The 25898-nt window shown below is 49.7% G+C and overlaps 4 protein-coding genes across 10 annotated transcripts in view; 3 read left to right on the top strand and 1 right to left on the bottom strand.

Annotated features, from left to right (window-relative positions):
• Positions 1-6676, top strand: part of lama5 (laminin, alpha 5) — a 44060-nt gene extending 37384 nt beyond the window's left edge. For 2 of the 4 annotated variants that reach the window (XM_076026886.1, XM_076026884.1), the window contains exons 64-80: positions 118-251; positions 341-503; positions 628-759; positions 977-1128; positions 1513-1645; positions 2158-2301; positions 2393-2523; positions 2956-3123; positions 3239-3371; positions 3454-3608; positions 3765-3963; positions 4663-4800; positions 4974-5133; positions 5229-5359; positions 5619-5715; positions 5817-5936; positions 6194-6676. In XM_076026886.1, the coding sequence (XP_075883001.1) occupies positions 118-251; positions 341-503; positions 628-759; positions 977-1128; positions 1513-1645; positions 2158-2301; positions 2393-2523; positions 2956-3123; positions 3239-3371; positions 3454-3608; positions 3765-3963; positions 4663-4800; positions 4974-5133; positions 5229-5359; positions 5619-5715; positions 5817-5936; positions 6194-6330 (2427 nt within the window). In that variant the 3' untranslated portion in view covers positions 6331-6676. Of the gene's footprint in view, positions 1-117; positions 252-340; positions 504-627; positions 760-976; positions 1129-1512; positions 1646-2157; positions 2302-2392; positions 2524-2955; positions 3124-3238; positions 3372-3450; positions 3609-3764; positions 3964-4662; positions 4801-4973; positions 5134-5228; positions 5360-5618; positions 5716-5816; positions 5937-6193 lie in introns of all 4 variants that reach the window. The other 2 variants (XM_076026885.1, XM_076026883.1) reach the window with 1 other exon arrangement.
• On the bottom strand, positions 6676-10340 carry LOC142888517 (proteasomal ubiquitin receptor ADRM1-like). Its single transcript, XM_076026896.1, has 10 exons — positions 10188-10340; positions 9279-9521; positions 8936-9052; positions 8639-8849; positions 8452-8530; positions 8222-8373; positions 7996-8151; positions 7428-7585; positions 7188-7290; positions 6676-6924 (listed from the first exon to the last, which is right to left on the bottom strand). The coding sequence occupies exons 2-10, from the start codon at positions 9486-9488 to the stop codon at positions 6845-6847; spliced, it is 1266 nt and encodes a 421-aa protein (XP_075883011.1). The 5' UTR covers positions 9489-9521; positions 10188-10340; the 3' UTR covers positions 6676-6844.
• Positions 10341-10432: 92 nt separating this feature from the next.
• dnajc5ab (DnaJ (Hsp40) homolog, subfamily C, member 5ab) lies at positions 10433-18176 on the top strand. Of its 3 annotated transcripts, none has more exons than XM_076026900.1 (5): positions 10433-10598; positions 14127-14269; positions 14563-14776; positions 15366-15537; positions 16083-18176. In XM_076026900.1, the coding sequence occupies exons 2-5, from the start codon at positions 14163-14165 to the stop codon at positions 16178-16180; spliced, it is 591 nt and encodes a 196-aa protein (XP_075883015.1). In that variant the 5' UTR covers positions 10433-10598; positions 14127-14162; the 3' UTR covers positions 16181-18176. The 3 variants fall into 3 exon arrangements, with proteins under 3 accessions (XP_075883015.1, XP_075883013.1, XP_075883012.1); XM_076026898.1 differs by lacking the exon at positions 10433-10598 and adding an exon at positions 13335-13361; XM_076026897.1 differs by lacking the exon at positions 10433-10598 and adding an exon at positions 13909-14031.
• A 1877-nt stretch (positions 18177-20053) lies between these two features.
• On the top strand, positions 20054-25895 carry trim101 (tripartite motif containing 101). 2 transcript variants are annotated; one of them, XM_076026863.1, is made up of 12 exons: positions 20054-20315; positions 20501-20638; positions 21911-22089; positions 22506-22683; positions 23259-23354; positions 23440-23517; positions 23742-23897; positions 24053-24075; positions 24168-24298; positions 24394-24848; positions 25035-25159; positions 25591-25895. In XM_076026863.1, the coding sequence occupies exons 1-11, from the start codon at positions 20289-20291 to the stop codon at positions 25119-25121; spliced, it is 1548 nt and encodes a 515-aa protein (XP_075882978.1). In that variant the 5' UTR covers positions 20054-20288; the 3' UTR covers positions 25122-25159; positions 25591-25895. The 2 variants fall into 2 exon arrangements, with proteins under 2 accessions (XP_075882978.1, XP_075882976.1); XM_076026861.1 differs by having other exon boundaries at positions 20498-20638.
• Positions 25896-25898: the final 3 nt, after the last annotated feature.

Below are 25898 nucleotides of genomic sequence, written 5' to 3'. Positions count from 1 at the left end.
GCCCTCTGGTGGCCTTAAGGGTTTTACTTTCAAAGGTGTATTTTAACTATAGCAGCTCAATGCCTGATGTCCCCCCCCACCCTGTGTGTGTGTGTGTGTGTGTGTGCCTCCTCTCAGCCTCCAGCTCCATTGGCTCTGCCCAACTTCAGGGGCTGCATGGAGCTGGACACCCTCAACGAGGAGGTGCTCAGCCTCTACAACTTTGAGAAGACCTTCAGCCTGAACACCACCGAGGAGAAGCCGTGTGGAAGGTGAGGAACCCCTGAACTCTCACCACCACCACCTGATGGTCCTCCATCCTACTGACCCCCTTCTGCTCCTCTTCCTGCTCCTCCTGCAGGTCCAAGCCATCGCTGACCCAGGCTTGGGTCAACGACGCCGCCTACTTCGACGGCACCGGCTTCGCCCAGGTCACCATCACAGAGGCGACCAACATCCAGCGCTTCGAGCAGGAGGTCAAGCTGCTGTCGCACAACGGCCTGCTCATGCTGCTGCACAACGGGGTGAGTAGGACGGTGGTGCGACCCCCACCACCATTGCTGCTGCTGCTCCCGGTTCCTCCTCAGCTGATCAGAAGCGGTTCTTCTTGTTCTTCTTCCCTCTGAATCTCCTTCTCTGTGTCCCCAGGGCCAGTTCCTGTGTCTGGCTGTGCTGCAGGGACGCCTTAAGGTCTTCTACGATTTTAGTGGAGAACTGGAGGAGCTCCCACCCAAGGACCCCTCCATCGACCTGAAGATCAGCAATGCCGACCCCAAAGCCGTAAGATCACATCTTTCCTCTGTTTCCTCTGTTTCCTCCTCCTCTTCCCCTCCTACTCCTCAACTCTTCCTCCTCCTGTTCAACTCCTCCTTCTCCTTCTCCTCCTCAACTCCTCCTCCTGTTCAACTCCTCCTCCACATCATCATCCTCTTCTTCCTCCTCCTCCTCCCCCCACTCACCACGGCGTCTCCTTCCCACCCACCCCTTCGTTCTTCAGCTGGAAATCATCATCCTGAGGAGCACCCCCAATCGGGTGGTGGTGAGGAACAACCGGGTGGTGCTCTACACCCACCAGTTCACCCAGGAAATCCCTCCCTTCAGTGGCAGCTACTTCCTGGGCGGAGTCCCTGAGAGCAAGATGCCGGCCAGGTGAGCTCGCTGGTTGGTCAGACAGGTGCGGGAGGGCGGGAACTAGTCAGTCAGTCAGTGACAGCAATTAAGATTTGTGCCCTGAGAATCAGAGCCTCTCCACTTCCTAACAGGCGAGCTACCACCCTGATAGCCGCTAGATGAGCAAAGATTAATACTATACAATAAATAACTTCATATTGCACACATGCAAATTCAAATTTCAAATTAAAAGGTTTTGTGTGGTCCCCAAGGTATAAGTCTTCACATTGTGAAAAACCAATGGGGGATCCTTATTTAAATAAACAAATAGTAAACCAGTGATGCTTAAATCCTGCTTGTTGTTGTTGTTAGCCAGCGGTGCAAACAAGCTGCTAATGGGTGTGCTTCCCCTCCCCCACCCAGGCTGAAAGCCCTGTTCCCCAAGCAGGGCTCCCTGAAGGGATGCTTCCGCAACGTCAAGGCCCAGGGCTCCCACATCGACCTGAAGAGGATGAGCAGCTTTGGTGTTAGCTTCGGCTGCGACAGTGACCTGCTGGTAAAAAAATTTTAAAAAATGCCGCACCACCGCCCCCTGCTGTTCAAAACAGCACCATCAACAGCGATTCTGTGGTGTTTTTTTTCTTGTTTTTTGTTTTACATTTTTTTTTAGAGAGGACATTGGACAAGTTATTTCATGAAAGTTTCATTTCATTTTGTCATAACGTTCACATTAAATGTGAAACTATCAGGTTATTTTGTGAAAGTTTCATGTTATATCATGATCATTTTCTCGTTAAAACGTGAAACTATTACGATATTTTGTGAAACTTTCACATTATAGCATGAAACTGTCACGTTATTTGTGAAACATTCACGTTATTTGTGCAACGTTCACGTTATTTTGTGAAAGTATCTCATTAGTTCGAAGTTTCATGTTATTTTGAAAATTACTTATAATAATTATTAATAATTTTCATGATGTAACGCAAAACTACCAGGTTATTTCGTGAAAGCTTCACATTATAACATGAAACTATGTTTTGTGTGTGTGTGTGTGTGTGTGTACAGGTGGCCCGTGAGGCCCACTTTTCAGGTCAGAGCTACCTGGACTTGGCTCTGAGCAACATTCCCACCCTGAGGAACAACTTCTACGCCAGCTTCAGCTTCAGGACGGAGCAGCAGGAGGGGCTGATGTTCTACCACCGGGACCAGGTCGGAGGGGGAACCTCTTCCTGCTTCCTGCTTGCTGTCCCTTCCTACCCTGCCTCTAACTGGGCCGTTGGTCTCTCTGCTGTGTGCGCAGGATGGCGTGTGTCAGGTGTTCCTGCAGGATGGCCACCTGGTGGTGAGAGCCGGGAACAGCGAGATCAGGACACAGAAGACCTACAACGACGACAACACGCACTACTTCGCCATCTACAACAACATCAACGGGTAGGAACACTTGGTTCAGACCTCTCCTTTTTCATCCTAATTCTTTTCTCCATCCTCTCCTCTCTAATATAAGAATAAATAAAACTGTAATTTTGTTTGTTTATTTTGTCGCTACTATTATTATTATATGCACATTATTGCTGTAGCTTTTTGTACACTCTCAGACAAGTTTACCATAGCCACTGTCTTCAATCTCTGTTGTATGTCATACATCTTTACTTTTTGATCAAAAATAGTAAGTAAAACAAAACAAACAAACCCAAAACAAAAAAAGTTCCCACAGTGTAATTATATTTGACCCGCGAGGCAATACAAAATTACTGCTAGAGCTGGCCTACACGTATTGCACAGAACTTTGTCTAAGCTTGAAATGTTGGCCCCACTGTGTGTTTGAGTTTGACACCCTGCGCTGCTGCTTGTCACCCTGGTCAGGATGCGTCTCTACATGGACGACGTGCTGGAGAAGGGCAGGGAGGGATTGCGGCTGGACACCAGGGGGCGCAGCAGCCCCACCGCGCCGGGCAGCACCTACCTCGGAGGGATGCCGGACCAGAGTGTAGCCAACTTGACGGGCTGCATCAGCAACGTCTTCATCAGAAGGTCAGGGTCATAGGTCATTGGTCAGAGGTCAGGAGTGTTGACCCGTGGACCTTGCTGTCAATTCTGACGCTAATCAGTCACTTTGTGTCACTCACTTCCGGTTTCTGGTTTCCAGGGAGACAAGTCCTCAGATGGTTGTGAACCTGCTGAAGGTCAAGGAGAACGTCAACGTTCCTCTGGACTGTCCCGCCGCCAAGAAACCTCAGCAGATTGTCGCAGCTCCACCCAGACAGGGCAACAAGCAGAAGGTGGCCACACACACACACACACACACTCACTCACTCACTCTCACACACACACTGTCAAACTAACAGCTGTGTTCTCCAGCAGGGGAAGAACAGAAAGCCGGCAGCCTCTCGCAGTCGCAACACTCGGGCATCATGTCGCAGCGAGGCCTCCGACCGAGAAGACGGAGCGACGCACTTCAGTGGCTCCGCCCACAGCTACCAGACCTACCAGGCTCCGCCCTCGTGGCCCTACACTGAGTAAGAGAACTAGTGTCTGCAAGCTTTATCTAAGACTAGCAGCGGGTTAGCACAGAGGCAAGCTGTGGCTGTGGCTGCTGCTATTGCTGCTTCTGTTATTGCTGCTGCTGCTGCTGCTGGTCAGTCTAACTACAGAGAGTCTCTGTATGTCTGCAGGCCTCACATTTCCTTGGCACTGAGGATCAACTCGTCCAGAGGACTGGTGCTGCACATCGGCGGCCAGCGGGGCGGCGGAGCCGAGCTGTCACTCAGCATGTCAGAGGGACACCTGCAGCTGCTGCTGCTGCTGGACGGAGTCAAGAAGAAGGTCAACCTGCGCAGCCGCAAGAAGTACAACGACAACCGCTGGCACACGGTAAGCTCACAGGAAGGGAGGTGGAGACATGGGCTGTGTCTCAATTCAGGGTCTGCACCCTTCGCACGGAGCGTCCTCCGTCTGAAGGAAGCGTTCTTCAAGGACTTCAAATTAGCAAAGACCCTACGTTAAAAACTGAACATTTTATGTGAAATTTCAATACTTAAATTTATACAAAGTGTCTTTGCCAGTACATGTCGCTAATTTCAGCTGACTTCCCAGGATCCCAGGATGCTTTGCATCAGCACGCAAAGCATCTTGGGATACAGAAGTATGCGAAGGATAGTAGCGGTGTAACCCTGGAATCGGCTAAAACTAGGGCGCATTCCGAGTACGGATTTGGAGCGTCCTTCGGACTTTTGGGAATTGGGACGAGCCTTCCCGCAGTGCTATGACGCAACTTCCTTTCAAATGCATACTCAGAAGGGTGCAGACCCTGAATTGAGACACAGCCATGGTGACAGTAGGTGGAGACGTGGCAACAGGAAGTGAAGACGTGGCGATTGGAAATGGTCACATGGCAACAGGAAGTGGCCACATGGCGACAGGAAGAGGTCACATGGCCACGTGGCGACAGGAAGTGGTCAAGTGGTGACATAAACTGGTCACGTGGCGACATGAACTGGTCACGTGGCGACAGGAAGTGGCCACGTGGCGACAGGAAGTTCCCCTCTGAACCCTTCTGTTGTGTGTGTGCAGGTGTTTGTGAAGCGGGACGGGGAGAAGATGAGCCTGGTGGTGGACGGGATCAGCTCCCAGTCCAGGAGGATCCCAGCAGCAGTGGCAACACGCCTGTCTGGCCCGCTGCATGTTGGCGGAGCCCCGGCCGCACTACTGGTAAAACAACTGCACACAACTACGACAACACCCTACACAACAACAACAACTACACAAAGCTTCAGCCGCACAACAGAAATATCAAAACTCGAGTTTGTCATTACATCTGTTCTCGTGTGTGTGTGTGTGTGTGTGTGTGTGTGTGTGTGTGTGTGTGTGTGTGCACTCCTCAGGCTCCAGGCTCCAGTGGTTTCAGTGGGTGCGTCAAAGACCTGATGCTGAACGGCGCTCCTGCAGGAAGCCCCAGCCACAGCCAGGGGGCGGTGCCCTGCTTCCACGATCCCCTCCAGCCCGGCGTCTACTTCCCTGGCCAGGGGGGTCACATGGCTACAGGTGCTCACTCTTCTTCTTTGGTGTTTTTTTCTAATTTGTCTTCCTGTTTCGCACCCTGTTGACTGAAGCTCCTCCCGCTTTCTGTCTGTCTGTAGCCGAGTCAGTGGTTCTGGACGGGGACCTGGAGGTCCAGCTGGAGGTCCGGCCAGTCTCTGACTCTGGGCTGCTGCTGCTGGCTGGGAAGTCACCTGAGCAACACCTGAGTGTGGTGCTGAGTCATGGAGAGGTGAGGAAACACTACAGCAGTGGAAGGAGGAGGCAGAGCCCAGTGACTAGATGCCATGCAAGTCTATGGGGTCAAAAGTCAACTTTGTCCTAGAGACATGGGACCACTTGCAGGTTCATCGCGATCCCTCAAGACACAACCACGTCAAATTTGGGGCTTCTAGCCAGAAGAAAGATTTTCTTCCTCCAAGGTGGGATGTGACAGTGAAAGTTTGAGAACCACTGGACTAAACAGTGTGTTTGCGTGTGTGCGCCCTCAGGTGACCATCTCACTCAACAGTGGTTCTGGGGACTTCTTCTCCACCTCCTTCACCCCTGAGGAGCCTCTCTGTAACGGCCGCTGGCACACCATCACAGGTGAGACAGTTCTGGGTGTTGCTCCCCAGCAGTGGGCGTGTCCCTACCGTTGCCGCGGTACCGGCCATCCTTGACCATTGTCCCGTTTGTTGTGTCTGCAGTGATGAAGAAGGATGAGGTCCTGCAGCTCCGTGTCGATGCAGCCACCAAGCAGGGCCGAGGCCCCAAAGCTGGTCGCTCTGCCAGCAGAAGACACACCCTCTACCTGGGAGGAGCTCCAGGTGAGTGTCACCTGGTTCCTCTGAACCCTCCACCTGATTCCGCTAAATCCTCCACCTGATTCCCCTAAACTCTCCCCCTCCATCATTTGTTCCTCCTATGAGGTGGGTCACCAAAACACTCCATCCATCTGCTCTCCTGCCCTTCTATTACATTTTTTCAACCGATTGTGGCCACCAGTCAAAAAGTTTGCAAATCTCTGGTGATAAGCGTTCATTTGCTAAATTAATAAGCTGCTGTTCCACTGTGTGTCCACCAGAGGGCACCCCAGTACCAGGATTGCCGGAGTTCCACGGATGCATCCGCCGACTGAGTGTGAACGGCAGAGGGGCGTTGTTGTCCAGGCCGCTCGGAGTGGGCGGGGCCGTTGGGACGCAGGGCTGCCCGCTCATGTAAAGTGCGCGCGCGCGCACACACACACACACCCTGACAACAGATCACTGGTGGTGGGTGTAATGTTACCGTAGCTAATTTAAATATATTAATATTTATTTTTGGAAAGAAAAAGGTGTGCGTGTGTGTGTGTGAGAGAGATGCTCACGTTTTGGGTGACCGCCAACAGTGTGAGCCATCGCTGTCACTCTGAACCGCAGTGGGAAGGTCTGAGCACCAACCAAACATGAGTGTGACTCTTGTATGTTAACCTCGTCATTCTTAAATATATCACACAGATGATAAACTGTCCCCCCACTCCCCACCAGTGTTGTAACCGTGTTTTTAAATAAAGCTTCTGAAAAACTGTTTTTGCTCAAGTGATTATTTATTGAGTATTAAGAAAATTAAGAAAAACAGAAGTCAAAGTTAAGGCTCCATCCCAATGGCAAAAAGTAGTAGAAAAGTGGTGAAGTGAAGAGGGCGGTGTGAGGAAGCGCCGCGATCACCCCGAGGAAGAGGAGGAGGAGGAGGAGCTCTAGTCCAGACTCATGTCCTCGTCGTCGTCCTTCTTCTCTCCTTTGCTGCCCTGCATGGCTTGAGCAAAGGCCTCCACATCTGTGACACACACACTTTTAAGTGAATAAAGGGCAACCAGTTTGCTACACTCTCCTGAACTTTCCCCTAGCCTTGAATTATATATGCTTCTTAACGACACTGATCTATGTGCAGACACTGAGCATGTGAATGACTTCTCAATAATTATCAACAACGACTTAAAAGTTTGGTTTAAAAAGATGCATCTCAATGAGTTGTGCTATTTTTAAGAACAGGCCCTCGAGGAGAGAGAGGGGGAGAGAGAGAGGGAGAGGGAGAGTCACCTCCTCGATTGGCGGCGTCCACAGCCTCTGACGGCAGCCCGAACTGGCTGAGCAGCGGGCCGAGCTGGCCAGAGGCCAAGGCACTGCTGAACATACTCATAGCCTGGAGGAGGAGAGAGGGAGGGAGGAGGAGACAGGGAAGTACGTAAGAGAGGAGGAGGAGAGAAAGGGGGGACAGGTGTCAGTATGGCTATGGCTGAGGCTGAGGCCGGCCTGGCGTCCTCTCCCTGCTCCTCTCACCTGCTGGAACTGTGGCGAGCTCAGGGTGTTGTGGATTTCCTGGCCGCTGGGCGGGAGGCTCTCCCCGCTCGGCAGGAAGGGCAGCAGCCTCTGCTGCACCTCGGCATTGCTCAGGATGGGAGCCATCATCTCCGGGGTGCACACGCTGGCCAGGTCCACTGCAGTGAGGAGGGAGGGGGAGGGGAAGGGGTCAGTGGCATCATCATCATCTCCTACATGATACGTCTGCGATGGTTCTCAGTCATACAGGACATCTTAAAGCAGAAGGGTTCAGTTGGGGCCAACTGATCTTGTTCTTAAGATCTTAAAGATGTTTGGCCTCTCACCCGAAAGAGCTTCTTCAGTTCAGGGAACTAAATATTCCTCTAAACTCTCCAACTCGTTCCTCTGATTTCACCACCTGGTTCCTCTAAATCCTCCACCTGGTTTTTCTAAACACTCCACCACGTTCAGAGAAACTGAGCTGAAGAACTGAACCGAAAGCCTTTTTCGGACGAGAGGCAAAACGTCTCAAAGATCGCAAGAACATCTGTGAGGTGACTTTCAGCGCCAGTTCAGCGGCTCTCACCGGCTGCTCCCTGGGCGCCGCCCATGGTCGGGACGTTCATGGTGGCCAGGATGTTCTGGAGGTCACTGAGCTGGATGGGCTGGTGGGAGGAGGCAGGGCTTCCCAATGCCGCTGCCGCTGCCGCCGCCGGGGCCGCAGTGGTGGTCGGGGCAGCGGCTGGAGAGAGGAAGTGATGAAAGAGCTGCTTCCATGTTTCAGACCGTTGGGTTAGTGGAACAGATGGTACCTGGTGTGGCGGGGGCACCGCTGCTGGGGGTCACGGCCGAGGCGGCGGGGGTGACCGGGGTGGTGGGGGCTTGGGAGGAGGAGGAGGAGGACGAGCCCAGCCGGGGGGCTCCGCCTGAGGAAGGGGTGGCCGCTGCCGACTGGCTGCGAGAGCTGTGGAGGAGCAGCAGAGGTGGTGAGATCTTCCTGGCTCTTCTGGGCTGAGAGGTTCTGCTGATGATGTTCTGCTACCTGGAGGAGGAGCTGCTGGTGGCTGGTCCGCTGCTGCCCAGCAGGTTGGCCAGTCCGGGTCCCGCCAGAGCTCCCAGACCTTCTCGGAACAAATGACAGTGGTCAAGAAAGAGGGGGAGGCTCAGCAAGCGTCTTCACTCACTCAGACTGAAGTGAAGGGTGAAGAACTCAGGATGGAGCTGCTCACCCAGTCCTCCCAGTCCGGTCGGCCCGATCAGCTGCATCAGCTGGTTGTGAGACATGTTGCCCAGCAGGTTCTGCAGGCCGCCTTCCCCTCCGAGGGCTGACAGCTCGTGGCCACTGCCCCCAACACTGCCCGGGGCCCCAGGGATCGGAGGGTTGTTCAGGTACTCGTTGACCTTGCGACAAAACTCCTCGTCCTTGTCGCTCTTCGGCTCCTGCAGAGGTGGCGAGTCGCGGACGTCACGTTTGGTGTTTGATTAATAATGACATTAATATTAATATTGCAATAAGATCCTCTTACTTGCATCCAGAAGAAGAGTCTCTTGGAACCAGCCTTGAACTTGAGCACGTAGACGCGTCCCGTCGTGCACTGGCTCACCTTCTTGAACTCGCAGTCATCAGGGAAGATGATCAGATCCTGGAGCAGCAGCAGCAGAGACACACCGTCACACCTCCAGTGGGTGCGTGCATATTCGGTTGTGCGCATGCATATATTTACATATTGGGAGTAGGAAGGACAAATTTTATATGATCTTGTTTTGTTTTTTTTTAACCATTGTAAAGCACTCTGAGTAGCCTTTTAATCGTATGGAAAGTGCTCTGTAACTGAAATTCGATTTGACCGCGTCACAACAGTTGCTTACGTCGTCCACGTTGCCGGAGGTCCTGTCCTTCCAGCAGAAGTGGATGAGCGAGTCGTCCGACTGCTGGACGTACACCGTCCCCTTACGCTTGTCCGGCGTCACCACGTTGCCCTTCAGCGTCATCTTGCCAGCGCGAAACTCCACCAGATATTTGCTGGAGTTTCCCCTGGTGCCGCTCACCATGCTCGGGAAGAGAGCGCCGGACGACATCGTGGAGTCTCTTGTTCGCACCGTCTCGGAACACTAGAGGGCGACAAGTGGGCGCAAAACAAAAGTTAAGGCAAGAGGACGGGAGGAAAAGACTTTCATTCAACTGAATTAAAATTACACAGCAGAGCTCGAGAGTTTCCAACGAAATAAAAGGCGTCGATGTAGAAAAACTAAAACAGCTATCTTTAGTCGCTGCCACAGAAGAAAGTCCAACCTTTTGATTATTGTTCGTCAAGTTAGACGCAAATCATGACAACGTAGCCAGGATAGCTTACAGACAATACAGTACCCTCACTCGTTTGGACCGACAGGAGGCCAAATTGTGAGCTAAAAGTGAACAATTGCGGCGTCACACTACTGCTACTCATTTAAATGTTTAATTTGGAATTTTTTTTTTATTATTATTATTTTTTTTTTAAATTTGTTTGCATTAAAAAAAAAAAAAAAAAAAAGGGTTCAGCTGGACACCGAAGTAGCCGAGCTAGCTAGTACCATTTAGCTTTGCAGTGCTGTCCTGTAGTCTGCTTAGTACTGAATGCTAACATTAGCCCATGACTTAGCTAAACCGAACGAAGGAGGCCCCAAGTTTGATACTGTAAACCAACCGTTTCACAAAGTCACACAAAAACCGACATTAACAGCCGCATAATGTGCAAGACACAACACTGGGCAGTTTTCTTGTTTTTCGTAAAAGTTTACCTTTCGGTTTGGAACTTTTTTTTTTCTTCTTTTACTTGCAGATGAGGGAAATCTTTTCTTTTCGACAATTGAGCTCGTTGAACGGCAGCCGTAACGGAAGCCACTTTGCACGTCAACTTCCTGTTGACGTGTACGTTGTGCGCGCGCCCGTTCGCGAGCAATAGGAGCGAGTGGGAGGGACTCCGCGCGCGCACGCCGGTGGCGCCTGCCTTTACAGATTGACAGCTCGGCGTCCCCGCTAGCCGTTAGTTAGCACGCTGCTGGCTCCGCTCCGCTCCGCTCTGCCTACGGCTCCGTTGGATGGTAAAGCGGCAGAGACGAGAAGTGGGATGCGCACATTTTAATTGAATCGTCGAGCCGCACTTCACCGAAAACCCAGCAGCTGCACAGCCCGGGGGGACTGAAAGCGAGGTGAGACAACATCTACCCAGAGTCGGTCAGTGGGCCAGCATCGCTCAGCTTTGTTGCCCTTGGATTATTTAGCCGACTAGCGGCTAGTTAGCTGCGCGTTTACCCAGCGACGGCAGAGCCGTAGCTAGGCTAGGCTAGGCTAGCGGCTTGCTTAGCCAACATGGATGCGGTGCCGCTCCGTGGCCCCGGTTTCTGGAGATTATCAACTGTAGCTGTGACTGTCGAGCCCCGGTCGGGTGCGTTTCTAGTCCGCCCCCGGCGATCGGCCGACGAGCTGCGTGAACCACAACGGGGGGGTGGAGGTTGGTGATTGGAAGGGGGCATTACTTTGACAGGACGGGGTCGCTAACGGTGACGGGACATCTCTGGACTAAATCCGGATTTATGGTCGGCGGGTTGAGACGGTGCAAGGTAGGCTGTTTGGGATCTCGCCCGTGGCAGCGTCAGGTGCAACTTCCGGTGTAAGCTGATTAATGTCAGCGTGTTGCTTTCTGATCTGGAACGTCACATGCACACATAAACACACTGTGCGGAAGAAGATGCTCATCATCTGCTGCCTTTTAAACGGCGCCGTTCGGCGGCAGGTGTCGCAGTGAGATTGGTGTCGTTGATTATTCCCCCCCCCCCCCCCCCCCTCGTCATTCGGCGTTTCGGGTCATATTATATTATTTGTACGACTGCTCTACGGCTATGGAAGGGATGTGCCGTGTGGATACTGTGCTCAATTCGTCAGCATCACTGCTTGTGTCCTCAGACATCTTAACTAACCGTGGCATCGCTTTTCCACAGCCTATATGAAAATGCACGTGCTTGAAGCTGAAAATGAAAAATCTGTGTCATGCGTTTAATCTGTTTTTTTTTTTTTTTTTTTTTTTTTTTTTCACGCATTGTGTGAAGTCCCGTGGCGCTGCTGCTGCTGCTGCTGCTGCTGCTGCTGCTCTTCACTGTGGCATCAGCTGCTCAACGTGCATGAGTTGTTCCTGACGGTGGACACAAATCAAACCTTCACATTCACAGCCCGCTCACGGGTTGCAGTCGGCATCAAAGTAAATCTAAACTACCTTTTACAACCGTGTTGACAAATTGACTCTGAAACGCTGCTGACTTTGTTCGTGCCTGCGTGCGTGCGTGGGTGGTATATGCGGTCAGTGAAGCGATGACATCAACTGACTGTGTGACACGGGCAGATTATCATCAGTGCAGCTCTGCTGCCTGATGCCTCATCGCAACTAAAGCTACTGCTGACACACACACTCTCTCTCTCTTCCTCTCTCTCTTCTATACACACACACACACACACACAAGTGAATTTTCTTGCATTTTGATCGCAGCCGGCCTCATCGTGCTGCGTACCTAGCAGGAGACATCACAGGGAGCCCTGCAGGTCAGCTGACTCTCGTTGTTCCGCGTCGCTGCTTGTGCGGTTGTGTTTTTCTCATCACGACGCTGTCATAATGTGCGTTGAATTCTGGACAGTCAGCTGATCTCCATCGGGTGACTGACTTGCTGATGTGCTGAGGTCACTTCCTGTGGTCTGAGGTTGACGGAGGGCTGTCTGCTGGCTGGTCTCCTTCAGCCCCACCCACCCTCAACCAGCCCTCCTCCCATGATGCCTTGCGGTTTTCCTGTATGATGATGGTGATGATGATGATAAATGAACACACACAGTGCTGCCTTGCTAACAAGCGAGGTGTGTGTGTGTGTGTGTGTGTGTGTGTGTGTGTGTGTGTGTGTGTGTGTGTGTGTGTGTGTGTGTGTGTGTGTGTGTGTGTGTGTTGGCTCACCTGTCCATTGTGTGACAGAAACACACACACAGCTGGTGGAAATGATTAGTCAGTCTAACTACGCTACAACTTCACTACAGTGTCTGGAAGTTTGAAGTGACTAAAATATTAATTAATCGATTGAATTTTTCCACTCGGCTTCCTTATTTTTTTTTTTTAAATTAACAATAGAGTTTTGACATGAACAGTGCAGCTGTGTGAGCCGAGGCAGTGTGTGGTTGTTGTTGTTGGTCTCCTGTTGACTTTTTCTGTTTGCGTTCCCGGTGTCAAACTCTCAGACTCGTGTCGAACAGCATGCACGTCGCACGACAAAATCTTCAGAATTTGCATGGTAGAATGACTTGTGAGGAGAGAGAGAGAGAGAGAGAGAGAGAGAGAGAGAAGGAACTTGAGTACTTGAGTTTACTTTACTTGAGTAAAGTAAAGTAGGTGGACAGGTGTGGAGGCACCCCTCTCTCTCTCTCTCTCTCTCTCTCTCTCTCTCTCTCTCTCAAACACACACACACGCGCACGCACGCACAAGTACACTCACTGATTTGTTCTGCTCTGTTTCTTCCTGTGAATGAACACTTGGACTTTGGATGGCTGACACAACCTGATAGGCCACAGCCTCACTTTAGTCTCCCTGTGATTACACACAAGCGCACACACACACACACACACACACACACACACACACACACACAAATACAAATAATCCCCAAGAGTACAGATGAATCGCCCCCATTGGTTAATCCCCTGTCAGGTGGGGTATTTAAACTGTGTTGTGACTGCATAATCTCTCTGCGATGGGCGGAACTTAAACCAATGTTGTCGGGCGTTTCGGTTGTCATGGTGACGGAGACCATCTGCCACCTTAGTGTTCCGCCCTGAAGACCCCCCCCCGGTCACGCTTTCAGGATGGACTTCACCACAGAACCCGTAACCGGTGTTCACCCTCCTCCCAGCAGCCAATCAGAGGCAGCACATGCTGAGTCAGGTGGTCAGTGTTCCTGCTTCCTGTTTCTGCTTCTCTCAGTCCAACCCAAGTCTGCCGGCTGAACGCAGGTTACCCTGCTGGACTCATCGTGAACCCCAAACTGCAGGGCTGGCAAACTCAAACACACAGCGGGGCCAAAATGTCAAACTTGGACAAAGTCTCGGCCCAACATTGATATTTATTGGACAGAATCTTCCTCCAGATGGAACAGTGAACCTTTTTATGTGGACCCAAATAGGTTTTGCTTCAACCTGACTATGAAACAAGCAAAGCTTGATAATATACAATAAATAATTCCATATTGCACACATGCAAAATTGAATTTCAAATTGAAAGAACTTTGAAACAAATAAAATGTGAATAAAAATGGTCAGTGACCTTTTTCCACCAGCTGATGATTTAAAAATAAAATAATAAATCGATTAATTAATCATAATGTCCTTCAATGAACGTCCTGTCCTGATTGGCTTGCCAAAAATACATCAGAGCATTCTGGGATTTGCAGTATTGGGTACAAGTGCTTCACAATAGTGGCAGTTTATTGCCCCACCGGCCGAATATAATGACACAACGAGCCAAATTTAGCCCGTGGGCCAGAATTTCACACCTATGCCCTGAACACACACGCACACCCGGCCCACATTATAAACCCGAGCAGCCGGGCGTCATGGTGGGAAAACTGCCGAGCCGGGTCCGTGTAAACCGTCTCTATGAACGAGTAGGTGGCTGACGATCCTTCCCCTCCTCCCTCCCCCCTCCCCGCAGGTCTACAGGTGGGAGCGAGACAGCGAGGGAGGCAGGATGGAGCAGCAGAGGCAGAGGACCCTCTCCACGTCCGGAGAGTCGCTCTACATCATCCTGGGCGTGGACAAGAGCGCCACCACGGAGGACATCAAGAAGTGCTACAGGTGAGCCGACAGCAGCTGTCTGTCGTCCCGAAAAAAAAGATCATTTTAATCTGTTAAATTGCCGGGGGGCGGATACTATTCTGGTGCTGACACTATGTGTCGGGATGGCAAGTCAACGATGTCAGTCAAAATTGGAATCCAGTCAGTCAGTCATCCTGAAACGCTTCGGTGTTGACGGTGTATGCGGCCACCAGAGGGAGCCAGAGGGCCCGTCAGCAGCCCCTTCAGCGGTGCCACAATCCCACCCGCCTTCTCACCATTTCTCCCTTCCACATTCTCTCTCTCTCTCGCAGGAAAATGGCGCTCAAGTTCCACCCGGACAAGAACCCCGACAACCCCGAGGCCGCCGATAAGTTCAAGGAGATCAACAACGCCCACGCCATCCTGAGCGACGGCACCAAGAAGAACATCTACGACAAGTACGGCTCGCTGGGGCTGTACGTGGCCGAGCAGTTTGGCGAGGAGAACGTCAACACCTACTTCGTCCTGTCCAGCTGGTGGGCCAAGGTGAGACCACCACCTTCCATCCTTCCATCCTTCCTTCTCGAGGTGCAAAAGTATTTCGGTGTTCGGTTCGCCCTGTTTGGTTCAACACGCCGTGGCAAACGACGGTATCTCGGTGCGTTTTGGCCAGTCACAAAACTTTATCAAAACGCGCATGTTGCCCAAGTCTTTGACGACCCGCTGGTCCCGCAGTTTTCGATAATTGCACTCGTTCCAGCACAGCCGCGTCAATTATCACAACCCGCCTCAGTCCGCAACCCGCTGTCATTATATAGACCAGGACGTCTCTGAACACGGCTTTTTAATCCGTCAAATAGCAGGTCGAAAAAAGCTAATGTCGCTTCCAAGTGCCAAGTGCTTGGAGCAACAACCAACAGAATACATGAAAGTAAAGTTGTTGGTTTTTTTTTTTTACACAGCCTTTGCTAGTCAGAGTAGTTTTATATTAAGATATCAAAGCTGTACCGTTAGCGTGGCCCAAAAACCACGATGCATGCCGAACTGTGGGAAAACTGTCCCGTTGCATCCCTACTTCCTCCCTTCCACCCTCCCTCCCGGTGGTCGTGTCCTCACCGCGTCTCCGTGTCCCCAGGCTCTCTTCGTCTTCTGCTGCCTCTCCACCGGCTGCTACTTCTGCTGCTGCCTCTGCTGCTGCTGCAACTGCTGCTGCGGCAAGTGCAAACCGCAGCCGCCCGTCGACAAGGACGCCGAGTTCTACGTCTCCCCCGAGGACCTGGAGGCCCAGATGAACGCCGAGGAGAGAGGTGGGGGTCGGGGGTGGGGGTCGGGGGTGAGAGGGGACCTCGCAGCTGATGTGGCCAACTAGACCAGGGGTGGGCAAACTTTTCGAGTGGTGGAACCACAATGGGTTCTGAAATTTGATCAGAGGGGCCGGAGCAGGAGCAGATTGGTGGAGTGTTTTGGTGACACACCTCATAGGAGGAAAAAAATATATCATGGGATGTGTAGAAAACATGTTGCTTTAATGTCAATTGAAAATGAACAGAAGCAAAGTTACAACGAAATCAGTGTCTTTGAAGTTCCACGGTATTTAGCTCTTTGGTGAAATCACTCTGAAAAAAACTGATGAACCACAGCTGTTTTGTGACTTACTGACTGTTAATATAATTTCTTCACGTTCAGCGGGATTAGAACGTTTAACGGGCCGCATATGGCCCCTGGGCCATAGTTTGCCCATGCCTGGTGTAGTAGAGTCTGTCACTGATGTCACTTCCTGTTCCATCAACCGCAAGTGTGGGAATTTATTCCACAGTTACTGATTCTGTCTGTCTGTCTGCACCCTTTCCAGATGTTGGAGATCCCATCGTGATGCAGCCGTCTTCAGCCACAGAAACCACTCAGCTCAAGTCCGACGCCCACCACAGCTACAGGACCGACTCGTACTAGAGAGAGAGATACAGAGAGAGAGAGAGAGGGACACACACACACACACACACACACACACACACACACACACACACACACACACACACACACACACACACTTACAGTATGTACCAGCAATGCTTCATCCCATCACCGTTACCAAGAGCTCCACAGCTTGGAACAAAACATTGTTTGGCACTTGTGGGGGTGGGCGTGGGGGGGGGGGGTGGCAGGGGTGGGGTTGGAGGTCACATGGGGCAGGGTGTGGCCGTCAACGCTCCCGGACGAGAGCGGTCCGACGTTTTAATGATTTTATGTCCTTAACAAATGTCCTCAGTTTTAACAAAAAAGATAAATGGTCTGATCCATCGGTCCATACGCTCAGAAGCAGCTCTTATTTTGAAGGAAGGACGCGTGTCTGATTGTGTCGACCCGATGCCACAGGTGTCGCTTTGATGACAACTGAACATTTCAAGAACACAACAACTAAACGGCACAAACTTCAATCCTTCTCCTCCTCCTCCTGCTCCTCTTCATCCACCTCCCCTCCTCCTCTCACCCCTCCCCTTCCTCCTGCCCTTGCTCTTCCTCCACCTCCCCCTCTTCCTCATCACCTGAAGGCACATTTCAGGAAGTGTTGTATCAAGTGAAGTATGAAGGAAGTGTTTGTCATGTGACACTGGCGGCTGCTGACAGAATGAACAGAATCTTGCACCACTATCTTTAACCTGTAGAGGAGGAGGTGGTGCTGCTGCTCCTGCTGGCTCCGCCCCCCATATGCCCTGCCCCTTGACCCCTTTATACTTTTTTTTTTTTTTTTTTAAAGCGCAAACGTAAAAACAAACAATTTACAATTTTAAACACTATTCCTAAAATGCAGCTGCAGTACCACGCCTGACCTCCGGGGGAAGCCAAGCAGGGGATGCAGCTAGCTAGCCTGTGGATGGAACAAACACACTGATTCTTCTCGTTGTTGTTAGGTTCTTAGTTTGGTGCGGCAGTGACAGCAGCTCTTCATGTCTTGTAAACTTTCTGTTTTCTAGTTTCCGCGTCTTGTTTTTTTTTCCCTCTTGAGTCCATTTGTAAATTTTGTCTCGTTGTCTTGTAGGAAAGCTTTTCATTCTTTCTTTTTCATATTTATGTGTTGACTTAAAGGGAAGGCGTCCATGGCATGTCGTTTCATTTGATTTTTTTTTTTTTTGGAGCGTGAGCGGCAGAAGCTTCCTGTCGTGGTGACTGTGGCTCAGTTCCCACCAACCACACTGGTTCCTCTCATTTTATATTTATTTATTTATTTTTACTTCATTCATGCCAACGTTCTCGCTCCGCTGCAGTTACGCAATCGGGAACTTTGTGGCGACAAATACACACACACACACACACACACACACACACACACACCCAAATACACAAGCAACCAAACTGGCTTGTCACTTATGAAGTTGTTTTCTGGTGCTTCTTGAAGAAAAAAACACTGATGATGATGATGTATTTCTACATATCAGGAGTAAAGTGCAATAAGAGCTAATTGTTATTAATTTGACCTGGTCAGAGATCATCAGTCAGAAATCACACGCAGGATTCGACTTCCTCCTTTTTTTCCCTGTTTTATTTTTCCTGAGCAGGTCAGTGTCATGTGACCGCCGACCCCTCCCTTACCGACCAATCGTGTGACGGTGTGAGTGAACGCAGCCTGAAACGTCTTCGTCCTCCTCCTTCCTGTCCAACCAGAGGAGGTGGAGGAGGAGGAGGAGAAAAGAAAAAAAGAAAAAAAAAAAAAAAACAATCGATGTGATGATTACAGCATCCAGATGGTGGCGATAACCATGTTGTTGTGTTTATTTGACTTTTTCTTATTGTGTTTTTATGAATGGATTAACGACTAGCTGTGCGTGGACAGGAAGTAGGGACTAGCTGTCTAACCAGGGTGTGTTTGTAGCCCCGGACGGATTGCCAGCTCTGGACCCATCAACCGTCTTATGTTCTGTTGTAAAATAAAAACCCTTCTGTTGCTTCAGAGCCTCACTGCCGCCTCTTGCTGTGTCCCTGCAGCTGCAGCTGCAGCTGCAGCTTTACTTTGTTTTTGGTGGTTTAATGGTTTATTGCAGGGGTGGGTTCTAAAATGTGACAGAGGGTGGAGCAAATGGAGTGTTTTGGTGATCATCCTCATATGAGAAAAAAAAATATATCATGGGATATGTAGAAAATGTGCTTTAATATCAATTGGAAATGAACAAAAGCAAAGTTACAACAAAATGAGTTTCTTTGAAGCCCCACGGTATTTAGCTCTTTATTGAAACGATCGGAAAAAAATGATGAAATACATTTTATTACTTACTTATAATTTCCTCAAGTGCAGTGGGCTGGTTTAAAAACTGTGAAAACGGGCCACATCTGGCCCCCAGGCCGTAGTTTGCCCATGCCTGGTTTATTGGGCATCACATTAGCATTAGCCAATCAACCTGGGCTCCTAAAATTCATTCGGAAAAAAAAGCAATATAAAACAATTTAATGGTGCAATCCTAATGTAGAGGTGTTAAATTAAGGCAACTAGACTGGTTTCGCTGAGATAGTGAAATCAGTCCAGTTGCCCCAACTTAACCCCTCTACATTAAAATAACCTGGATGACTGAGAATAGATAGATGTACTTTATTGATCCCAAATTGGGGAAACTTCACTGTTGCAATGCTAAAAACAATTAAAAAAAATAAACCATCCAGGAATTACAAGGAACATTCAAGTCAATCCATATGCAACGGACAAATGAGCAAATGTGCAAAAGACAGTCAATCTTGCAGAGGCAGTGAAAAGCAAGGTTTATTTGCTTGTTTAGTGCATCATTTTACATTGGATCCAGAAAAAGAATCTTCACAGAGATACAGTCATAATTAACATTTACAACGTAATCACTCATAAACTTCCATCCATCCATCCACCCATTTTCAATACCAGCTTCTTGCTGAGCTCAGGGTCATGGAAGTGTGCTGGAGTTTGTATTGAGAATACGAAGGATTTGAAATCTGGACTCCCAGTCTCCAACTCAGCATTTTAAGGCACTGAGCTATTCAGATGCACCATAAACTTACAACATGATACAGAGCAACAACAATAATAAAAAAAAAAAAACGGTTTATACAGGACAAAACCAGTGATTTAACCCCAAAGGTAAAAAAAATGAGAATAAATCATAAAACTGGCTTATAGATAACCATGAAACATACCAAGAACAGCATAATATCATATGTTATACATACAGTTGCAAAAAGTACTGAGTATGAATTAAATAATGATTATGAAAATATAACTCCTTTAAAACTTGCGACAGTGATACACCTAGTGGCAGGAAGTTTAAAACGCTGAGATCTGCTCGTTTTAAACGGCCAACCTTTGTTTTGTGAGGTGCTTATTGACAGTGAAGTCTGTGGTTCTTTATAATGTGGTTCATCATAATAAAAGTGCACTGTGCGTGTGAGTGTGCGCGTGTGTGTAACAGTAGAAAGAGTGCACCAGGGCCAGGGTCTTAATCTGTCCACATACCAGCCACTGCCTCATATGGCGTGTGTGTGTGTGTGTGTGTGTGTGTATGTGTGTCTGTCCTGAAACCTGACCCCCCCGCCCCCCCGCCCCCCATCCAGCCTCCTGCTCTCCGTCTCATGGGCACAAAGTTCCAGTGGGTCAGAAAAGCTGCGGACAAACAAGCAGCAGAAGCTTCAGGAAGACACAAAAACCTGAGACGCTCGAGGAGCTTCTGAGGACGTCCAGAGCTCCAGCGGGACGTTCTGAGCTGGAGGAGCTGAGGACGAGGAGGTGGAGGTGGAGGTGGAGGTAGAGGTGGAGGTGGAGGAGTAACAGCCTTGCTACCTGCCGCGTCTCCAGGATCTTCTCCTGAAACCTGCTGGCGGGAAGCTCTGCTGAAGGCCCTGGCCGATCTTCTGATCTTCGCCTGCTGGACCTTTTTGAGCACACGTACTGTCTCTTTAAGACGGAACCCCAACGCAGACCCTGAGCTGTGAACTAATAAAGTCCATCAGGATCTGATTCTTCTTGAGGAGGAGGATGATCATGTGACTCGCCGTGGAGACAGCAGGGAGCCGTGACGCAGGAGGAAGAGGAGGAGGAGGATCCTCCATGGACCCTCGGGAGATGGAGAAGAAGGTGGGTGAGCAGCCCTGAGCTCCAACACGAAGCTCCTGACGGCTGGTGTGAGGCTCTCCTTCTGAGGAGATGTTCTATCTGATGCTGCTGTGGGAGCTTTAAGATGGTCCACGTCACCGTCACACACGCACACACACACACACACACACTCACACACACACTTCCTTTGTGACTGACCCCAGCAGGTGGAGACCATGTCCGACCTGGCGACGTTGCAGAAGCAGCTGATCTGCCCCATCTGCCTGCAGCTGTTCCAGAAGCCTGTAGTCATCCTGCCCTGCCAGCACAACCTGTGCAGGAAGTGTGCCAACGAGCTCTACCAGGTGTGTGTGTGCGCGTGCACGTTCGTGTGAGCACTGTGGATTATCTGTGTCTAAAACAGGAGGTAACGGAGATGTTCCACTGTCCTGACCTACATTCACTGCCATTGTTCTTCTCCCGGTGTGACTTCACAAAGGGACAGTTCACCATAAACATTACACCTCCAGAATCCCCCAGTGCTTGTCTGTGTGTGTGCGCGCGCGCGTGTGTGTGTGTGTGTGTGTGTGTGTATGTGTATGTGTGTGTGTGTGTGTGTGTGTGTGGTTGTGGGGTTGTGTGATCATGTGGCAGGTTGTTTGCACGTGTTGCTTTGCAGGTTTGTAAAATGTGAGCTGGAAACCCAAGAGACACACACACACACACACACACACACACACACACACACACACACACACACACACACACACACGTAAACAGAACTTGGTGACCTTTGACAAGTGGAACTGGAGGCCGCCGTGAATTAAACTTCTGTTTTCACAGCGGTCATGTCCCCTGATTTACCAGAAACAGGTCACATGAACAGGGATGCTTTTCATATTTCTCTTAAATCATTTTTTACACATATGTATTTCGTTGATGTTTTTCTAAACTGCAGTGAAAAGCTGACAACACGGTATTGTTTTGACTCTAAAGCAGGAGTGAACCAGTTGCGACCAGACAGAATGTCTAGTGCAGTGTTTCTCAACCACTGTGCCACAGCACACTAGTGCGCCCTGAGATAATGTGAGGTGTCGTGAAAAATTTCACTAAATTGGTCTAAAAAATGGCTGACAGGTACGACCTTTAACCTGAAACACAGTTCATAATAAAATTTTCTATTCTAGATTTTTAAGTCCTGGACTTTTGATATTTCTAAAAATTTATAAAGGCCAGAAAATCCCCAGAAATGAGTTTTATATTCCCAGCGTGACCTCACAATGTCGTACATGGTGCTTGTCCTGATTGGCTGATGCATCCTGACCTATCGTCTGTTACAGAGGCATGTTGGGAAGTGACACTACTATATGGGGCTGCATGATATGGAAATAACCCGGAAGATAAAAACACTTTGGGGTATGAGCTAGCAAACCAGCTAGCTTGCAACTTCATTGAAATGAATGGGCAGCTATATTGGAGGCTGGGGGGCTGGTGTGTTGTGGTTGTGTTGTGACGTTGTGGCGTTTGTCTCGTTGATCCTCCGCCGGCTCACCAGCAGCTGCTTCTGATTAGCAGCCACTATTTCTGGATATTATATGTGTGTGTGTGTGTGTGTGTGTGTGCGTGCGTGCGTGCAGCCCTCCTTGTTCCAGGCCCGCACCACCATGACAGTGAACAGCGGCCGCTTCCGCTGTCCCACCTGCAGACAGGAAGTGGTGCTGGACCGCCACGGCGTGTACGGCCTGCAGCGCAACCTGCTGGTTGAGAACATCATCGACGCCTACAAACAGGAAGTGGACGAGTGCAACACCGCCAGGTGAGTTAATGGCAGTGGCGGGCCGTGCATTTCACACCTAGGCCATCAGTGACGTCATATTTAGTCCACCCGAAATTGATATACCTCGTAATATCCTCAATAGGACACTAAGGCTCGAGAATCCATAGAGAATCACACTTACTGATTACATCACCTTCATATAGGTGACCTAGTTGAGCAACACTTACCAACAACCAACAACACTACCGGAGCATTTATCTCATAGTTGAGGCGATTTTAGGAGATTCCTCAACAAAGTTTTAATAAGTCCACCAAATACATACATATAAATACATCTTCATATGAAAATCGTGGAAAAATCAAGCCCCGACGGCCCAGCACTGGTTGATGGAACACATGTGAAGGTGTGATGACGGGTGTTTGATAGAGCAGTTGTGGCCCTGTGTTCTCTCCAGGCCGTCCTCACCTGCAGCTGCTCCTCCTGCCCAGGCCTTGTGTTTGGAACACAAGGGGGAGAAGGTGAACATCTACTGCCTCAGCTGCCAGGTTCCCACCTGTTCCCTCTGCAAGGTGTTCGGCGCTCATCAGAGCTGTGAGGTGGCTCCGCTGACCCACATCTACCAGCAGAAGAAGGTCCTCACACACGCACACACACACACACACACACACACACACACACACACACCTTAAGGTGCTGCTGGTTGTGTATTTTGCAGTGTTGGGAAGATTTCTTTGCTAAAGGCAAATGTGTAGTCTACTACTAAGTGTCACTAATTACATTTGATTACATTTGTAATCTGTTTAGACCTGGCAGTGATGAGTTTCTGGCAGTACTCAATACAGAGAGAGACAATTCAACTGAGCGGTAGAGGGCGCTGCAATTCCCAAACTGACAGGAGAACCAATCAGAAGCATCAAAATAGTATCAAACTTTCTGTATTTCTGTCTGTGGAGGGAAACCGAAAAGGACGGTGCTCGTGCCAAAAGAATGAGGAAACCAAGCAAAGCAAGGAAAAAAAACAAAAAAAACCCATTAAGCCCAGCGTTTTTTTAATGTAAAATTGGTATTATGAAATTATAATTGTGACCATGAATAATTCCACAAGTTACCAATTTTTCCATTAATGTAACTGATCACCATGATCTTTCGTTTCTAATTAAATTACATAACAACGTTACATGTAACCCGTTCACTGGTTGGTTGGCAGACGGAGCTGAGGGAGGAGCTCCAGTCTCTGCTGGGGTTCAACCAGCAGGTGCAGCTGGTGGTGGAGCAGCTGGAGGACACCTGCAGGAGTATCCAGGTGAGGTGGGGGACAGAGCTACCAGTGTTTTGCTGTCTGTGTGACCGCACAACAGGAGTGTTAGTGTATTTGTTTGTTCGCACAGGAGGGCTGCAAGACTCAGCGGCAGAGTGTGTGTGACGACCTCCAGCGAGTGTGTTCTCTCCTGGAGGAACGACAGAAGGTCAGTGTACGTGAGTGTGTGCGTTTGTGTGTTGTGTTGCTTTGGAAATGCAACGCAAAAGCACATCTCCTGTGCACACAAATTTAGTCAAACGCTGCAGTTCGAACCTCAACCTGGTTCGGTTAACTGAAAGTGTTGGTTGATTATGTTGATTGTGTTGTTGTTGCTGTTTTTTTGTGTGTCGTTATTGTTGCCGTCACCATGACGGTGGAAAAAAACTAAAGGCGATGACAAGGCAGATCACCGCCGACGAGGAGGAGAAGGTCAGCCGCATCCAGGCACTGATGCGCGGCTACAAAGATGGCGTGGAGGCCAACAGGAAGCTGCTGGAGGCCGTGGCCAGCAACGTGGACGACCCTGACATGGCGGCCTTCATCCAGGTGGGGGCTCTCTTCACTCTTCTGTAAAAATAAAAGTTGATTGATTGATTGACTGATGGTAGAGCTCAGAAGCAACACTGCAGCCAGCCAGCAGGGGGCAGCAGGCTGTTTTCAGTGTGAGTCCAAACTGATCTTTGCCCTTCTTCTGTCCTCAGAATTCCAAGGAGCTGATCAGGAAGTGAGTATCCTGAAGGGACGTGTGGTTCTGCTGTGTGTGTGTGTGTGTGTGTGTTTGGGCTTTACTGAGCTGTAATTGGCTGCTCGCCTCAGCGTGGTGGCGGCGGCGGAGAGCAGCGTCCAACCCATCGACGCCCTCAAACCTCCGTCTGAGAGAATGAAAACCTACAGATATGACTTCAGCTGCCAGGAGAGGGCGCTAAGGAGCATCGACTTCGTCTCAAGTGAGCGCCACAAGACACACACACACATACTCAATGATTTCAAGATTTCGTTTCATGAAACTGTTAGTTTCCTTTTGCATGTTTTTGTCTGCCAGATGTTCCTCCAGAAGCAGAGGTGGAGCCAGAAGAGGAACCCGAGGAACCCAAGGAGCACTCCAAGCAAAATACAGAACCAGAACCCAATCTGGACCCCTCAGAACATGTCCAGGAGTCTGAGACAGAACCAGTTCCAGCCCAGGTAGAACCACAAGAACCAGTAGAATCAGTGGAACCATTGCCAACTGCTGCTGCTGCTGCATCCTCCACTCCGGTTTCACCTGGTCCGGGTGCTGTGGTGGAACCTGAAGGGGCAGTCCTACAGGGAGAGGCTGACCACCATGACCTCCAGGTTGGAGGTTCCCATCAGAAAAACAAAAAGGAGGAGGAGGAGAAGGAGGAAGATGAGGAAGAGGTGGAGGGGGAGAGAGAGGAGATGGAAGGAGGCGGAGCTCTACACGTGGACAAAGAAGGAGGCACCTGTGAGGACCAGACGGGTTTGAACCCACAGCAGGTAGACTAAGATCAAACCACCGGCGACAAACAGAAAAATAATTCACGTTTTTTTTTAAAACATTTCAACCAGCAGGTGGCGCAGATGTATGTTAGTTAGCACATTAATCTGTGGCTCGATTTATTTCCAGCGTTACTGTAACACTGCCACCTGGTGGCTGCTGATGTTGAACGTCTCCCCATGTAGGCCGTCACTGTGCTCTTCTACCTGTTGGCTTTCCTGCTCCTCCTGCAGCGGTTCTGGAGCTACATCGGCTGCTTTATCTGCACCTGACGGCAGGCAGCAGGAGACACACCTGCACGCAAGCTCAGGTACAAACACACCTTCTATAGGAAGTGAGGAAAAAGACCTGATGGATTTCAATTGTAACATATTTGGCTAAATTATTGAAATCAATCACTTTACAAGTCATGTTGTGCATCATAACACGCTGTTGTGGCGTCACAACACTGACAACTTTGTCAGTGACTGGTGGGTCCAAGTGGTCGAGTTGTAATTCAATCTACCTCATGCCTTTTTTTTTTTTTTTTTTTTTTTTTAAACAAACTATGAAGTCTACTTATTGACTTCAAGTTTACATGCGCCTGACAATTGGAACTTAGTTCTTCAAGCTTTCAACCATCAGGACATTTAAAAAGCCCGGATGTCTATAATGAAGTGATAAATCTGGCATTAAAAGCAGCGGTCTGCTCCTCAACACACTTCTCTCTGTGTTTTTAATGTTATGCACTTGTCTTATTAGACCGGAGATTCAGCGACGCTGCTCGTCAGCTGACCAACACATCTACGCACAGCACAGAAGAGGAGGTGGCGATCAAGGAGGAGGCGCAAATGTGATATGTTCCTCCAAAGGCTCCCACACACAAATAAAAATGTTTTAGTCAGCTGTATAGGAGAAGCTCGCTGGACGCACTACGTGTGAATACCACGTCACCGGTAGTCGCTCCGTGCGATTCACCAGCTTTTTGTGATGTTATGTGTTTGAATAATTTAAATTGATTGAGGCACGAAACAATTCAATAAATTTCACTTGGCTCATAGTCTATATCT

This window comes from Nelusetta ayraudi, unplaced genomic scaffold (assembly GCF_046127955.1).
Source record: "Nelusetta ayraudi isolate G7.1 ecotype Tasmania unplaced genomic scaffold, CSIRO-AGI_Nayr_v1 ptg000019l, whole genome shotgun sequence".
Taxonomy (NCBI): Eukaryota; Metazoa; Chordata; class Actinopteri; order Tetraodontiformes; family Monacanthidae; genus Nelusetta; species Nelusetta ayraudi.
This window is presented reverse-complemented; position numbering and strand designations above follow the sequence as displayed.

Coding starts and splice junctions, on each gene's coding strand:
- LOC142888517 (XM_076026896.1), bottom strand. CDS start 9,488: ATGTCGTCCGGCGCTCTCTTCCCGAGCATGGTGAGCGGCACCAGGGGA. Junction 8,531..8,638: donor GACCGGACTGGGAGGACTGG/GTGAGCAGCTCC, acceptor TGTTCCGAGAAG/GTCTGGGAGCTCTGGCGGGA. Junction 8,152..8,221: donor CGGTGCCCCCGCCACACCAG/GTACCATCTGTT, acceptor TCCTCTCTCCAG/CCGCTGCCCCGACCACCACT.
- dnajc5ab (XM_076026897.1), top strand. CDS start 13,924: ATGACACAACGAGCCAAATTTAGCCCGTGGGCCAGAATTTCACACCTA. Junction 14,270..14,562: donor GACATCAAGAAGTGCTACAG/GTGAGCCGACAG, acceptor TCTCTCTCGCAG/GAAAATGGCGCTCAAGTTCC. Junction 15,538..16,082: donor GATGAACGCCGAGGAGAGAG/GTGGGGGTCGGG, acceptor CACCCTTTCCAG/ATGTTGGAGATCCCATCGTG.
- trim101 (XM_076026861.1), top strand. CDS start 20,289: ATGGACCCTCGGGAGATGGAGAAGAAG. Junction 23,898..24,052: donor ACATGGCGGCCTTCATCCAG/GTGGGGGCTCTC, acceptor TTCTGTCCTCAG/AATTCCAAGGAGCTGATCAG. Junction 24,299..24,393: donor GAGCATCGACTTCGTCTCAA/GTGAGCGCCACA, acceptor TTTGTCTGCCAG/ATGTTCCTCCAGAAGCAGAG.